General features: G+C 47.0%; 1 protein-coding gene across 1 annotated transcript in view; it reads right to left on the bottom strand.

The window, feature by feature from the left end:
* The window catches only part of PRR5L (proline rich 5 like), a gene marked incomplete at both ends in the record, with an annotated part of 50,818 nt that extends 34,754 nt beyond the window's left edge, over positions 1-16,064 (bottom strand). Inside the window, 2 exons of the mRNA XM_082845782.1 lie at positions 14,146-14,226; positions 15,901-16,064. Of these exons, the coding sequence (XP_082701908.1) occupies positions 14,146-14,226; positions 15,901-16,064 (245 nt within the window). The remainder of the gene's footprint in view (positions 1-14,145; positions 14,227-15,900) is intronic.
* Between the last annotated feature and the right edge of the window lie 240 nt (positions 16,065-16,304).

The following is a 16,304-nucleotide window of genomic DNA, read 5'->3' as shown; positions in this document are numbered from 1 at the left end:
GCTTAAAAGATAAAAATAAAACATGGTGGTATTGGCACCAGACCTCCTTCTCCCTGAGATAAATCATGGGACTATCCCTACTGCTCTTTCTTTAATTTGATCCAAATAAGGTGAGGAAGCTAAAACCAAGGATCCAGGAAAAAAAAAAAACTCTTCAGGACTTCCAATAATTTCATTTACGCATCCCACCGGACACGGTTACTAAAGAGCAAACACTCAAGCTTCTGACAACACCTGCTGGGTTTTAACTCCTCAAAAAATGCATTCTCACCTGTCGCTGTAGGATAAACGGGAAGTTACAACAAGATGCCACAGTGTGCAGAAGATAGATACAATAAGACTGAGTCACAAGAAGAAGAAACATCCAAGATCTAAATTTCTGCACCTGGAAAAGCCCTGGAAAGCTGAAAACTCATGCTGAGCAAGGAAGATACCTTCCTTTTGCCAGGACAGAAAACGTATCTGTGGTGGACACTGCATTTTGAGACCCAAGTGAATGGCAGGCTCTCAGAAGGCCATCCCATCCACAGAACCCAGGGGTTCACCCAGATGTGGGTGGGTCTGACAGACACCGGGGAGCCTTCGTCGGTCACTGGGCCAAGAGCAGGTGGGTCACGGCTGGTCTTCGAGGCCAGAGGCGTCGCTCAGACGGGACAGAGAAATCAAGTGGGCAGCCCCAGAGGGAGGCCCTGAAACAGGAAGAGGCAGGGAGGCTGCTTCTGGCTGCTGGAAAGAGAAGCACCTCCCAAAAAAGTCTTCATGGCCACTGGGAAGTCTCAAAACCATAGGTGAAGAAGCCAAGCTTCATCAAAAAGTGGAAAAGCAGGGCTTCCCTGGTGGTGCAGTGGTTGAGAGTCCGCCTGCCGATGCAGGGGACACGGGTTCGTGCCCCGGTCCGGTAAGATCCCACATGCCGCGGAGCGGCTGGGCCCATGAGCCATGGCCGCTGAGCCTGCGCGTCCGGAGCCTGTGCTCCGCAACGGGAGAGGCCACAACAGTGAGAGGCCCGCGGACCGCAAAAAAAAAAAAAAAAAAAAAAAAAAAGTGGAAAAACAAGTCCTCATAACGGGCTACTACTAACAGTTTCTTAAGCATTATCTCGGGCACTTACAATGTTAAGGGGTCAACACGGTTCTGAGACTAAAACGCAGGCTATGGAATTGGTGTCCCGAGGAAGCCACGCTGGGAGGACACTGTGTTCATGTAGACGCTTCAGGTAAAGTGGAAAGAGACAGAGGTCGTCAGTACAGGGTCAAGAGCTATGGAGACCCACTTGGAGCAAGGCGGAGGAGTAACAATCGTGAACTGGGGCTGGACGTGATTAGACAGGTGGTACCCCAGGAGCACTGTGATGCTACACAACTGAGGAATCCAAGAGATCTCCTCCCCTACCTATCAGGGAGGACGGAAAGGCTGCAGACTGCAGTGACAGGAACGGTACATCACCCTTAAGTGACAGCCGGGACTGCAGCAATTCTGGCCAAGGCCAGAATTCTGCAGAGCATTACAGGAAGACAAAGCTTGAGGTACAAATCAGCTGATAAAGGAGCAGAGATTAAAGAGTGAACTTGTTGCAACTGCCAAGACAAAGGCATAGCAAAAAGGACCCAGAAGCTAGCAGCCGTACCAGGGGCAGCAAGATGGTGATGGATAAGAATAAAGAGGCAGGATATGAAGAGGTGCTGCCACCACACTGTTAAGAGTGGTCCTCAGTCCTTTACTGAAGCGGAACCACACACAGGTGTGGCAATCTGCTTTATATATGTTAAATGTAATAGACTGTAAGCAGGTATTGTAAGAGAATTCCATGTTCAAAACCCTCTCTACTAGGTATTGTTGTACAGAATCATCAGAACAGAATAGACCCTAGCTGATCATTTAAGTCAACATTCCATTGTCCTGGGTGGGTAAATCAGTAAACTACCCTGTTCCTTACAAAATCCTGTCTTATTTCTGTCTGCACATGTTACGAGTTAGACAAGGTCAATACATACATGTACAGCACTTCCGCTGTGGTGAAATATGGAATCAACGTAAATGTGCGCCAATAAAGTGCTCATAAAAACCTGGTTCATTCGTACAATGAAGTTCTAAGTAGCCATAAAAAAACAAAAGGGAACAAGGAAGTGCTCTTAAGTAATGATATGAAAATATCTACATTACGTTAAGTCAAAAAGAAGCAAGATGCAGAACAGTGTGTATAATGCGCTACCTTGTGAGAAGGGAAGAGAAAATATATGTATTTTTTATTTACACGAGAGCAACAAATTCACTTGTCAAATCTGCTCTAACTTGTTGTTCTGTCGTAACTATGATTTGGTTTCCAAGAGACCCTTTGAACTGAAATATACAGTACCTTGTTTTTTTTTTCAGTATCTTGATTTTTAAACACACAAAACATACATGCATTTTCAAAATTATATGTAAATGCACTGGGTTGTGTCTACTCCTCTCCACCTTCCCAAGTAGGAGGCTGGAGAAGGTTGAAGCCGTTACTGGAAATTTAGTAGGGCAACAAAACACTTTAGCAAACTTTATCCCCTGAAGTTGGGAAACACTGTGCTAGAGACACCAAACCACCTCGTTAGACCCTAGTCTGTGGACCTCGTATAAAGTGTCAAGTATCCCCCGCTGCTTTTCCACAAATATTCCTCATATATGCGTAAAGAAGCTCTGGAAGAATAACCAATAAACTACTGTAATAAAAGTTATCTTTGGCAGGGGAGTAGGAGCTGGGTTTCTGGAGTACAAGGCAGGGAGATTCTTCAATGCATATCTCGTTGTATATATAAATTTTTAGTACACTGTGAACACATCCTACTCAGAAACATTAAAAAAATTTTTTTGAATTAACAATAACCACCATCAGGGTTACCAACAGATGGCTTGAGGCCGAGAAGGAATTGTGGGAGTGCGTTCCCACATCAAGGGCACAATATCAGGAAGCAGACTATCCTAGGGGATCAGAGAATCCCACAAGTCCTGAGAATCTGCCAATGCAAACCCACCCCAGGCTGGTAACCCGAGAACTTCATGCAGAGAGAGGGGGGTGAGGAGAGGACAGAGCCAAGCTGAGGACAGTCTGTGCTGAGTCCCAGTGCGAGATCCACCATCTATTTCTATATTCTGTGTTTACTCTGCTTGCACTTGGATTACAAGGAAAGGGTACTTCTCAAAAACTCTACCCTGGTCTTAGCTGAACTGAGAGAAAGGGATTTTCCACCCCTCTACCTTGAGGTACCATCTCCAGGGGGAACTCATCAGTAGCTTCCCTCCAAAACAGGAACGGGTGACTGATAGAACATCGGGACCCCATGAGTTAATTCATCGAATCACAAACGTCTACTGAAAACCGACTCTGTGTCAGATGTGGTGTGAGGTGCTAGGAGAGAAGGATGGAAGAGCTCAGACAATGACTTCCTGCCCATCGGGACCCCTCTCCCAGGAGACAGGGGTACCATCTCGTCCCAAAAATGGAAAGTATCAAGGCATTAGGGATGCACAGACCTAAATTCACAGAGGGACCACTCACCCTATAACCTTCCTCACTACATTTGCCAGTTAAGCTTGTAAAGCACGAGAAAGAAGAGAAAAGCAGAAGAAAGACAACAGAATCGAAGAGCCCGTGCTTGTGGTTCCCTAGATACGGAAGAGATGGAAATCCTGATTCCCAAAACCTAGGACATATGTGCCTCCTGGGCACAGAGGCACAGAACCCGGCAGCCTTCCTTCCACTTTTTCCATCCTTTCCTAGGGTCTCTTCCCAGGAAATAGGAAAGTTATTACATATTGGAGCAAATAATAATAATAAACAAAAATCAAATTGCTCCTAGGATGAAGCCTAGCTTTTTTCCCAATTAAAGTTTACTAAGCACTTACTAAGTGCCAGGCACCATTGTCAACAACGTATATGTATTTCCTCATTTAAGCGTAAAACAAAACCGCTTTTTATACACAAGAAAATGGAACGGCAGAGGTTACTGAGGAGGGCATGCAGCAAGCTCAGGATGGAGAGGAGAGAAGTCTCACTGAATGTGAGGGTCTGGAGGCAGCCGCCTGGGTCCGAAGCCTGTGGTCAGCAGTAACCTTTGCAAGTTAACTGTACAGTTTAGTCCCTTGTAACTGCTTCCTCAACTGGAATTTGGGGATAGTAAGGGTAGCCACTCCACAGGATTATTGCAAGGGCTAAACGAATTAATCCTTGAACGGTATGCTCCCGGGATACAGCAAGGCTCAGCAAGTGTCACTACCACCATCATCACCACCATCATGACCATGATCACCACCATCACCACCATCACCACCACCATCATCACCACCACCACCATCATCACCACCACCATCACTATCATCACCACCACCATCACCATCATCACCACCACCACCATCACCACCATCAATCACTACCACCATGATCACCACCATCACCACCACCACCACCCTCATCACCACCATCACCATCACCACCAGCACCATCACCACCATCAGCACCATCATCACCACCACCACCACCATCACCACCACCACCACCACCATCACCATCATCACCATCATCACCACCACCACCACCACCATCACCACCACCACCATCACCACCATCACCACCATCACCACCACTACCACCACCACCACCACCACCACCATCACCACCATCACCACCATCATCACCACCACCACCACCACCATCACCACCACCATCACCACCACCACCACCACCACCATCACCACCACTACCAGCACCATCATCATCACCACCACCACCACCACCACCATCACCACCACCATCATCACCACCACCACCATCACCACCACTACCAGCACCATCATCACCACCATCACCACCATTGTCAACACCATCATCATCACCACCGTCACCACCATCAGCCATTGAGCTAGAAAGAGAAGGAAGTGGGGACCTGAGAGTAATGGGAAGTGAATGCTTATGTGGGACTCAACCCAAAAGGGAAATGGGGCATGAAGTTCAGTCAGAAGCCAAAAGGGCAGTAATAAGGAGAAATGAGGAACCACTCACACGCTGATCTGTACTATCTCACCCCCTTTTTCTCCAGGCTGACTGGGTGAGACACCACCCCAGATGACAGGATTTCCTGTTATTATACAGACCGTCATCTCACCCCACACCATCTTGTCAACTCAACTTCCCACTTCTGTGGGCTTGAAGGTAAACGAGGCACAGCCCAAGCTGGATCTAGCTGGTTATGAGGTACAGGGAGGACCAGATGGCCGGCAGGGCACGGAGTGGCAGAAATGATGTAGACAAGTCACCTTAGATGTGAGCCACAATCTCTCTTGTGCACAGGGAAAGCCCCAAGGCGGCAAAATCCCAAAGGATAATGAAACAGCTTGGAGACAGGTGCCACAGGGCTAAAGTCTAGCCAGCACGAGTGGGGACACCATATCAGTTGTGAAGTATTTCTGTGCCATTTGGCAATCAGGGGCTGCCGCAAGTACCCAGGCCTTTTGGTGGGATCTAGCCAGACGTCCTCGTGGTCTAGGAACAGCAGGGGGCCTCAGGGTCCTGTGCCTGACGCTATAGCTCGTCAGTCAGTGCCTGTCCAACCTGATCATTAAATCCTCCTGAGATCACCCACCTTGCTTCTGCAATAGGACACGTTTCAAGGAGGTGGCATCTTTTAAGCAGTAACACAGGGAAACATCCCTTTCCTCTGCTGGCCCATTCTATGGGGGCCCATCAGAGGTTGTGTGTGTAACTCAGATAAAATTCTAGGATTCTCACACCTCTCTGTTTTCTGCACCCCAGTGGGTGGCAGTGGGGACAGTGAAAAAGATGGAGAAAACCAACAAAAAGCATTTCCAGAGCTCCTAATTATGTCACATGTACTATGCTAAGCAGATGGCACAAAGCATCTTGAATTCTCCAATAGCCTGTAAGGTAGGAATTTATTTTGCAGATGAGGCAACTGTTGCTCAGAGCCTTCCCTGAGGCCATACACCGGCAGATCCCAACTCAAACAGAGGCCCACCTGAACATCAGGCAGTGGTACCCCCATCCCCACAGGGGCAGGCAGGTAAGGTGAGTGAGGGAAGCAGACGGGCACAGACAATGGGGCTGCAGCAAACTCCACTGAAGCCAGCAGCCAGGCCTCGCTCCCACTGACCAGTTCCAGATGCAGCGTTGCCCGATGCAGACTTTCCAGAGAGGCCTGGATCTTCAGGTGGGATGTCCAGATTTCCAAACACTGTGCAGGCCGACCGCTTCATGGGCCAATCCCAGAGGTTTCTGATTCACTACTTCCCTTCAACTATTCTTCCTGCCCCCAGAGATGAGTCTGTTTCTCAACTAGAGCAGACACAAGGTATCAACACATGGCCAGGCAGAGCGACCTGGGCCAAAAAGAGAAGATCTCACCTGCAGGCCTCCCAAACGAGGGCCCTCAGAAGACGATGCCCCACTCATTTGATGATCTGTTCATGCATCTACATCCAGGAGCGTCAGGCCTAAATCTGGACAATGCCAGGCATGTGCCTCTTGCAGCCCACTTGCTGTGTGTTGAGGAACATGGGAAGCTCAAGTTCAAGTCCCAGGTCAGCTACTAACTAGCTCTGCGACTCTGGGCAAGTTATTCCAGTCCTCTGTGCCTCTATTTCCTCATCTGTAAGATAGGGATACAGTGGCACCCGGCTCATAGGGGCGTGGTGAGTTTTACAAGAGTTAACACACAGAGCCCGGCACGCACTAAATAAATGTTCTGCTGACGTCTACTGTTATTACTACCGCACAGAATCTTGACTCAGCCTGGTCCCTTCTGCCAGCCTGTGGGTTCCATCCGGCCTCTCCTCTCCTCTCCTCCCCTCCCAGCTCTGCCCGCAGCTGTGGGTCCCAGTACAGTCAACAGACTCCCTCACAGAGCTGGAAGCATCTGAGGTGGAGCTCCCTTCCGGGCCTCAGACAGCCAACTGACTCAGAACCAGGACGTTTCAACTCCGACCTGTCAGAGACCGAGCTCAATTCTTGGAACCTCCTCTTTCCTTGAAAATCTCTGGGGTTTCCTTCATGACACCTCCCTCCCAACAAGAACAGAAGCGGGGTGGTTGGAGAGAGAAGGAAAATGTGAGTTTCCTGCCTCAGGCCAGCTGCAGATAACTCATCTCTGGTTTCCGGAAACCTCATCTCTGAGCATTTATTTCTGCTGAGAAAAAAAAAAAAAAAAAAAACCAGGAAGAAGGAGGGGTGAAAGAGTATGGAGACAGTAGTGGCAAGATCTTTATATCCTCACTTGCCCTTTCTACCTGACTCCCACCTGTTCATCCTGCAGATTTCAAAGGAGGCATGGCTTTCTCCCATATTTAATCATGTGCCCAGCCCCTCACATTCCCCAACACTCTGGGTTCTGCTACCACCCCACTTAGAACATCCTATGATAACTGCCTATTCAGTTCCCCACTCTCACTCTGCCGTAAGTTCCCCAAGGGCAAGAACAACCCACCTCAATGGCTGCCCCAGAACCTGGCCCAGTACCTGGCAGAGTCCACAAATATTCACTGATTAAATGAAGAAAAGCATCAATGACCCCGCCCTCTACACGTACCCCCCCCCCCACTCCCACCAGCCAACCAAAACGTGAAAGCACTTTTCAGAAACTACTTGCGTAGGTTCTTATAAGAACCAGTACAAATAAATCATGGCTTTCTCACGCTTTCCTAACTTTCTATCATCAGTGGAATAGTTGCCGAAAGGCATGTTTAGCAAGAGCATGCTTCTGTGTCAGTTTGGCCACTCTTGTTCCTGGGAAAGCTCGTGAAACCCAGACCTCTAACAGAGACGTGTGCCCACTGCCAAAATGCAGCCACATTAGAATTGAGGCTGGAGATGGGCATTCAAAACCACATCGATGCCCATAGAGAATTTAAACCAAGAAGACACTCAGGTCCAGCCCACACCAGGGCAGACGGACACTCAGGGCGGGCAGGACTGTAGATTGTGATGACGAGGGATTTCACTAGAATATGTCTATTCTGAGGGGTGATTTTCAATAGAAAAGATTCTGGTTTATGGTCTTCATATTGACAGACCATGAGCCCTGACTTTAATTTGGGGAAAATTGGCCACTTGATTGAGGTGTGACATTCCTGATGAATTTGTTCTTAAAAGATCTCTGCACCTAAATAGACATTTCTCCAGAGAAGACATACAGATGGCCAAGAAGCACATGAAAAGCTTCTCAACATCACTAATCATTAGAGAAATGCAAATCAAAACTACAAGGAGGTATCACCTCACACCGGTTAGAATGGGCATCATCAGAAAATCTACAAACAACAAATGCTGGAGAGGGTGCGGAGAAAAGGGAACCCTCCTGCACTGCTGGTGGGAATGTAAATTGATACAGCCACTATGGAGAACAGTGTGGAGGTTCCTTAAAAAACTAAAAATAGAATTACCATAGACCCAGCAATCCCACTACTGGGCATATACCCTGAGACAACCATAACTCAAAAAGACACATGCACCCCAATATTCATTGCAGCACTATTTACAATAGCCAGGTCATGGAAGCCACCTAAATGCCCCTCAACAGACGAATGGATAAAGAAGATGTGGTACATGTATACAATGGAATAGTACTCAGCCATAAAAAGGAACGAAATTGGGTCATTTGTTGAGACGTGGATGGATCTAGAGACTGTCATACGGAGTGAAGTAAGTCAGAAAGAGAAAAACAAATATCGTGTATTAATGCATATATGTGGAACCTAGAAAAATGGTACAGATGAACCAGTTTGCAGGGCAGAAATTGAGACACAGATGTAGAGAACAAACGTATGGACACCAAGCGGGGAAAGCGGCAGGGGTTGGGGTGGGGGTGGTGTGATGAATTGGACGATTGGGATTGACATGTATACACTGATGTGGATAAAATGGATGACTAATGAGAACCTGCTGTATAAAAGAATAAATAAAATTAAATTAAAAAAAACTAATGAGGAAATAAGTGCTAATGAGAAATGGGGTTAAGATCATGTGGAGTTAGATGACAAAAATCCTATATCCTGGCTTCTGCATCAGGAGGTAAACTGGCTCACTGTGAGCAAAAGTTGTTTTTAAATTAATATTTAAGAAAAAGCATGAAATTTCAGACTGCTAATTTTACCGTAATTACCATGCATGTTATCACAAATGTCCTTATTTTTTTAACCTGTTTAATTTATTATTTTTGTAAAAAATCTTTGAGTAAATTTGGTGATCCAGAAATATGTGCAATTAACAGCAAAGGCGATAGTGAAGGACTCTTAGCTCCATCCATAGGGTGTGGACAATGTATCAATAGCATATTCTGTTATGTTCTTTCAACAGCTATATAAATATACCAGTGAGATTAGACCACCACTTCCAGGGTTGTGTTCAGAAGCATATCTGTTCTTGGCAATAATAATGGGTAGCGTGAGAACCACATTTCCATTGTTAGCTTGAGGAACACTATATAAGGAATTTTCTTGTTTTCTAAAACACATAATATACACAAGCATATTGTATCCTTTAAGTTGCTAATTAATGTGGACACAAGTGCATGGAAAGGCACTATCTCTGTACCTCCAATAATTTTCATTTCAATAAAAATGTAAACTATAGCTGGACACTTTCCAGTCTTTTTTTCAAAAAAAAAAAAAAAGGTCTCCGCATCCTTCTCTTGATCTAGTAATGTGTTTTAGAAGTTGAACATCCTTAGTCCAGAGTTCTTCCTCAGAGATACCCCAAAGTCTATCTACTTAAGTTTAAACTGAAGTTCATTTTTAAGACATGGAGACACGTCTTAGAAGAAAAGATCAATTGTTTGTAACGACTGCATTTCAGAACCCAGTTATATAAAACTTACCTTCCTGGTCATCCTTCGCATTGGCTAATATTTACACAAATTCTTATTTCCCAGGGAACACACTAACTCCACAGTTAGAAAGATGGCCAGGGCTGGCTGGGGTGACCCGGGAAAGCTGATTTAGGCTTTGACATTGGACTTGGATAATCCATCAAAGTTTATTACTGTTTGGCTGGAGCAGAATGAAGAACTGAGAGAGTCATTTCCTCTTGTTCTTTCCTCTGCAGAAAGGAGAAACAGCTGGCTCTCCTTGTAAGAACTTAGCCTCACCCACACTTCCAGGCCAGCACATTCTTGGAAAGGCCTGTCCTGGACCTCTCTAGTTCAAAGTCAGCTCACCTCATCCAAACAGCTAGAGAACTTTGTATACAGAACTGTTTATGGGGCAATTCATCACACTGCCCTGTGCTCTCACGCATGGTACTCAGCCAGCATTTATCACTTTATTATTGCTCAAGTTTCATAACAGGAATAATAATGGCTAACATGTATTCGGCACCAGATCTTGTAATAATGACATTTTTAGCATTATCTCAGACCTCCCAACCACTATGATGTTCATGTCATTATTTTCCCCGTTTCATAAAAGAAAAAACAGAGATTGATAAATGAAGTAACTTGCCCATGTCACACAGCTGGCCTAATTTTGATCCCTCGTCTCTCTGAATCCAAAAGCCACTCTCTTAACAAGTTAAACTATTCTCTCGAATCTGGCAGGGATCTTCTTGCACATAGAACCGTCATAATTGATTGAAAAATGGGCTTGAGATGAATAGCCTTCTCTCCTTTGGCATCTTCTTCCCTCATCCCTACCGCCTCTGCCCCTCACCCCACCTGGTCGGGCCTCAACGCTGGCCAGTTTGCCATTGTGTTCTGCGAACAGGTCTTTTCACAGAAAAAAGAGAGTGAAGAAAAACCAAAACCTGTCAATTTAAATGTAACCAGAGAGTAGTATGTCTGTTTTGGTGTTTTAATTACTGAAATAAAGGCAGCTGTGTTTATTCCCATGTTGGCTCTTGCAGACGTGGGTTCACTTTATTTAACTTGGGAGGACCAGGTCATACATATGCCTGGGGTGTGTTTCATGTTCTCAGTTATACTCTGAGTGTCTGTGCTGGGAAAGCCCATCTCTGTTCTAACCACCATCCTAAAGAAGGACAGAGGGTAGACGGTCCAGGACATGGTCATCGAAGCTCTGGCTTTTGACAGCTTTGAGTTGTTCACATCCAGGCAATTACTTTCAAACCCCAACCATATGTGTTTCTCACTAGCCTGAAAATTGCTCCAAACATAGAGAGGAACATCCAACAGCCCCCGCTAAACCCAATACTGGAAAGGAGTGTTGGAGGAGTGATGTGATCCTTGGAGGGATGTTAAGAATCACAGCACATGGTACAGATGGAGTCCCAGAGGCCTTGGGAAAGGAACAAAGGCAGAAAGAAAGATCAAGACCATTGGCTTAACACTTCTTCCAGCCTAGAACCTCTCTCTCTGACACTACGATATAGTGCAAAGAGCACAGATTCCACTGGGGACTGAATTGTGTCCCCTCACCCCCCAAATTCATATGTTGAAGCCCTACACCCACAATGTGACACTATTTGGAGGTGGGGCCTTTGGGAAGTAATTAGGTTCTGATGAGGTCATGAAGGTAGGACCCGCAACACTCACGTTGGGATTAGCATCCTTATAAGAAGGGACACCAGAGAGCTTGCTCTCTCCCCATCACGTACACAAAGAGGCCGTGCGAGGACACAGCAAGATGGCGGCCAGGAAGAGAGCTCTCACCAGGAACCCAATCTGCCAGCACCTCGACCTTGGACTTCCCAGTTTCCAGAACAGTGAGAAATAAACATCTCTCGTTTAAGCCTCCCAGTCTATAGTTACAAAAACCATTCGGCAGCCTGAGCAAACTAACATAGGTGCCTACGTCAGACAGGGGTTCACATCCTGACTCTATCGTTCATAGCTGCGTGACCTTGGACGAGCTATTTTGTTTCTCTTGCCCATCATTTTGCCGATAAGCTATGCACTGAGAACAATGATTGTCTCTCAGGGCTGTGAGGAGGGCTGCATATGATGTATGTGAAAGGTGCCTGGCACTTTTCCTGGTACCTCCATCCGCGTCAGTTCCCTTCTCCCGCACTTGGGTGTCCTTAGCGCTAGAATCTGGGACACGACACCCCATCAGCGATGCCGCCCCATGTATGCTATGGCCGATCTCATAAATGGGCAGCCCGTTGGTCAACTTCAGCCCACAGATGTGTTTTGTTTGGCCTGTACCAATGTTTGGGGACATTTGGATTACTTATCAACATTTAAAAGACAAAATTTCACATAAAAATCTCAATTTCTGGTTCTTCTTGAGAAATAAGATGGTATGTCACTGGACCTGCATTGTTCTGGGCAGGGGGGGATCCCCTTAGACAGAGGGTGAGCTCTCACCTCCACCCTCCAGGCCGGCTTCACCCACTTAGACCTGCTGGGTACCTGCGGGCTTCTGAGTGAGCAGCCCGGGGTTAACAGGGCTGTTGAAATCTAGCGTGGCCCGTATTTTTCCTAGCTGCCCACAAAGGTTTTAAGTACAATTTCAGGATCAGTCCCCTGATGTGAGGAACAATTAGCACGTTCCTGAGTCACCGTTTTATTTATTTATACATCTATTGTGAGCTAAGGAACGTTCACGGAAAAGACTGAGATCTTAGTTCTTGGAGTAAAATTCAGCTCTTGCAAGCTGGGGGGTTGGCCAACCCAACTTTGCCCTTGTCACTCAACATCTCAGGGCCTCAGTTTCCTCCTCTGTAAAAGGAGGGCTTGGGTGAGATGATCTCTATTGTCTCTTTCCATATTTGTGTAATTATTAGGCGAAATTCAAGTGCCTGGCTAGAAATTTAACACAACTCTGTTTGCTTCCAAGCTCTAAACGTTTTAATGAAAGCAGAGCTCTTAAAACACCTCACTGACCCTTAACACAGGTCTTAACTAAATGTAAACAAGACCTGAATAATGGCCTTTTTTAATGTTCTGCCCATTCCAGGGTTAGGTCTTCACCCTTGATGTTCTGCACTTAACACACCCAAGAGGAATGAACACCAGGGCATTAAAAGACCTGATGTTCAACCTCCTTTCCCAGGAGACCTCGGGGCTCTGGGCCCTGCTTGCCTCTCTGCCCGCATTTCACCAAAACACAAACCCAACCACACCACCACCCAACCTCCAGTACTCTGCGCACGTGGGCCTTCTTTCAGTTCCTTGCTCGTTGCTACCACTGGACCTTTGCACGTGCAGTTGCCCCCACCTGGAGCCCTCTTCATCTAGTTAATTCCCACCGATCCTTCAGATGAAAGCACAAGTATCACATCACCATTCCTGGCCTCCTTGGCAAGATCAAGTCCTACTAACATACACTTTCATCACATCAGCTGTGTTGTAGTAGCCATCACAGGTGCATAATATTACATTTTACATGTGTGATCAGTTGACTAATGATTATCTCCTCAACTGAACATAAATTCCAGGAGAGCAGGGGCCACATCTGTCTTTCCTCATTGTTGTTTTCCCAGTGCCTGGCTAATAGGGAGGCACTCATATATTTGATGAATGAAAGAACAAGTAGTGGACACTACTGGGAAGATTCTCAAAGACATTAAACTCCTCAAGGACCATGTCTTATTGAGGGTTTCATCACCAAAACCTAACAGCAATGACAGTAACGATGATGATAAGAGCCCCAAGTACCAAATACTTGGTGTGTTCCAACCCTGTTCTTACAGACTATGTATGTAGTAACTCAATAACTCACAAGAATCTTGTGCACTGGAAGTAGGTGCATTTCCTATCTCTGTTTCACAGAAGAGGAAACCAAGGCACAAAGAAGTTGCCAAGCTACTTAGTAAAAGGAAGGACAGTAATAAAATCCCAAGCCGTCTGCTACCAACTGCTAGGCCACCCTGGCCTAATATGGCACCTAATAATCAAGCAGGGCACAAGAAATGTTTACAGAATAAACGGCAGCTACCAGATGTCAGCCCTCTACCCCCTGCACCCCAGTGACCCAAACATACATTATACACATGGACAAATGGACGAGCCCTCTCTGGAGCAGAAGTCTAGACAGATAAGGGCCTCAGAACTTAACAGTTACAAGAGTCTCATTAAAGCCAACAGAAGCAGCAACAGGAACCAAGCAGAAAACAGAACTTAAGGTAAAGCTCCTGGGGGTGGGGTAGCTCCTTCCACCCCAGCTCAGGCCCACGGTGGGAGGGTCCCGGCCTGGCCAGCCACATACCTGATGTTTTCGTTCAGTGTGTAGAGCTCATTGCTTTGCAAGCCGCCCCCTTTAAAGACATTGATCACGGCAGTCTGGACGCTGCAGGGAAATAGAAACGACCCCTGGTGAGTGGATCTGTGTCCCCGGGGCCATTTCCTCAAGCAGCTCAGAGCTGAAGGTGAGTGCAAGGGCCGGGAAGCCTGTGGCACAAACACGGCCACGTTTTCTGTCCCTGGAATCCGTCACTTCCATCTGAGGGTCCTTGGAGAGGAAGGGAGACTGAGGCCAGGAGGACCCAAAAGTAGGCCCTCACCACCCCCCGCACTTTCTCGCAGGCTGGCAGCCCTGCTGGGGGACGGCCTTAATGAAGGGCAGGCAGTGGGATCTACTCTCAGGAAACTGCGTGGCCACCACTGCTGGGCCTGAAAGAATCCCCCGTGGCAGTAACTGCACGTAGGAGACGACTCAGGTCTGGGTCCTTTCACTCAGGAGACCTGCCTTCACAGGGCAGCCTGGAGACCCAGGGCCAATAGGAAAGGATAATTCCTTGCCTTTTTAATTAAAAAAAAATTTCAAATATGGATTTTAATTGTCCTTGCCTTTTAATAGTACCCTCTGGGAAGAACTCCAGAGGGGCTGGCCTCACTTCCCCGGCCACTCCCACTCCTGCCACTGTCTAGGCAGAAGGGTTAATCCGTTGAGGGGCCCAGGTAAGTCTTGACTCCACGTTCTCTGGACCCCAGCCCAACATTTCAGCAAGGAGCTGATCACAAGCTTGTCTTTACCAAAGGTTCTAGGCCTTTTTCAATGAACAAGCCTCCATTTAACATCAAAACATTTCGGACACCTCCTCCCTCCCCATCATAAGGGTTGGGCATTCATTGAAAAAATCCATAATAATCCAAATGACAAAGAATTCCATAATGCTTTAAAATAATGATGCATTGATTTATCCAAAAAGGAACCACACAGATTTGAAAAGCAGCTCAGAGAAGGGCGAGACATACAACGGATTCAGTCTCTGCTCAGTGCTGGTGCACAATAGTTCAGCTGAACGCCTTACAAAGGCTAAGTGTCTCCTCTCCCAGCCACCTGTGGCTCCCAGGTATGGATCACCCCTGGTTTACGCTGCTTAGTTAGCTTTTCACAGATACTGTCTTAGCTCTCCGAAGGGGTAACAGGTGACTTGAGGTTACTTATATGTTCCCACCCCCGGGTCCTCTTACAATTGGCATGTGACTAATGGGCATGAACGGTAACTGTAAGTTCTGATCCAACTGTCCCGGGCTGGTTAACTGACTCTGAGAGCCCAGAGGCCCCCAGTGGTCTGCTTTCCCTCTACTAAAATAAGGAAACCTGGGGAGAGGGAGGGGGAGAGGGACAAATTAGGAGTATGGGATTCACAAACTCCTATACATAAAATAAATGAGCAACAAGGATTTACTGTATAGCACAGGGAACGATATTCAATATCTTGGAATAACCTATAATGGAACACAATCAGAAAAAAGAAAACTGAATCACTATGCTGTGTACCTGAAACTAACACAACATTTGAAAATCAACTATACTTCAATAAAAAAAGAAAAAAATATTTTTTAATAAAGGAAAGCGAATGGATACAGTTGCCGTAGGGAAAGCACTCTCTTCGTCAATCAACCCTATACTCACGACCTTCTGGAGCTGAGATAGCAGGAGATGCTGAAGCTCAGCCAGCCCCTGGCCCTGCTCTGGTGCTGGCAGTGCCCCTGTGCCCGCCCGTGCCTCCTGTACCTGTTCCAGGCCGAGTTGGAGCTCAGCTGCAGAGCCTGGCGGGCTGCCTGGAAGCGGGGCAGGTCGCTGAGCGCCGGGGAGCTCATGAAGCGCGGTCTGGGCCTGCGGAAAGAGCCCATCTTGGGGAACTCAACAGGCAGGCTGGGGGCGAAGCCGCGGGTCATAAGTCCAGGTGAGGGGACGGCTTCTCCTCTGGACCTGAAGGTTCCGACTGCCCACCCAGAGGGCTTCTCCCAGGACTGTTTTCTGGCCCTCAGGCTTTCTCAAAACCACAACGTGAGCCAACACCTGAAAAGAGAGGGCAGCTTTTGTTGAAAACGCCTAGGCTGAGCAGACCCCCAACTTGGAGGAAGCTGGCGGGGGCTTCCTGGCCAAACTATCCTAAAAACAATTCCAGGACCCCA

Source organism: Leucopleurus acutus (genome assembly GCF_964270905.1).
Source record: "Leucopleurus acutus genome assembly, chromosome: 8".
In the NCBI taxonomy this organism is placed as follows: Eukaryota; Metazoa; Chordata; class Mammalia; order Artiodactyla; family Delphinidae; genus Leucopleurus; species Leucopleurus acutus.
This window is presented reverse-complemented; position numbering and strand designations above follow the sequence as displayed.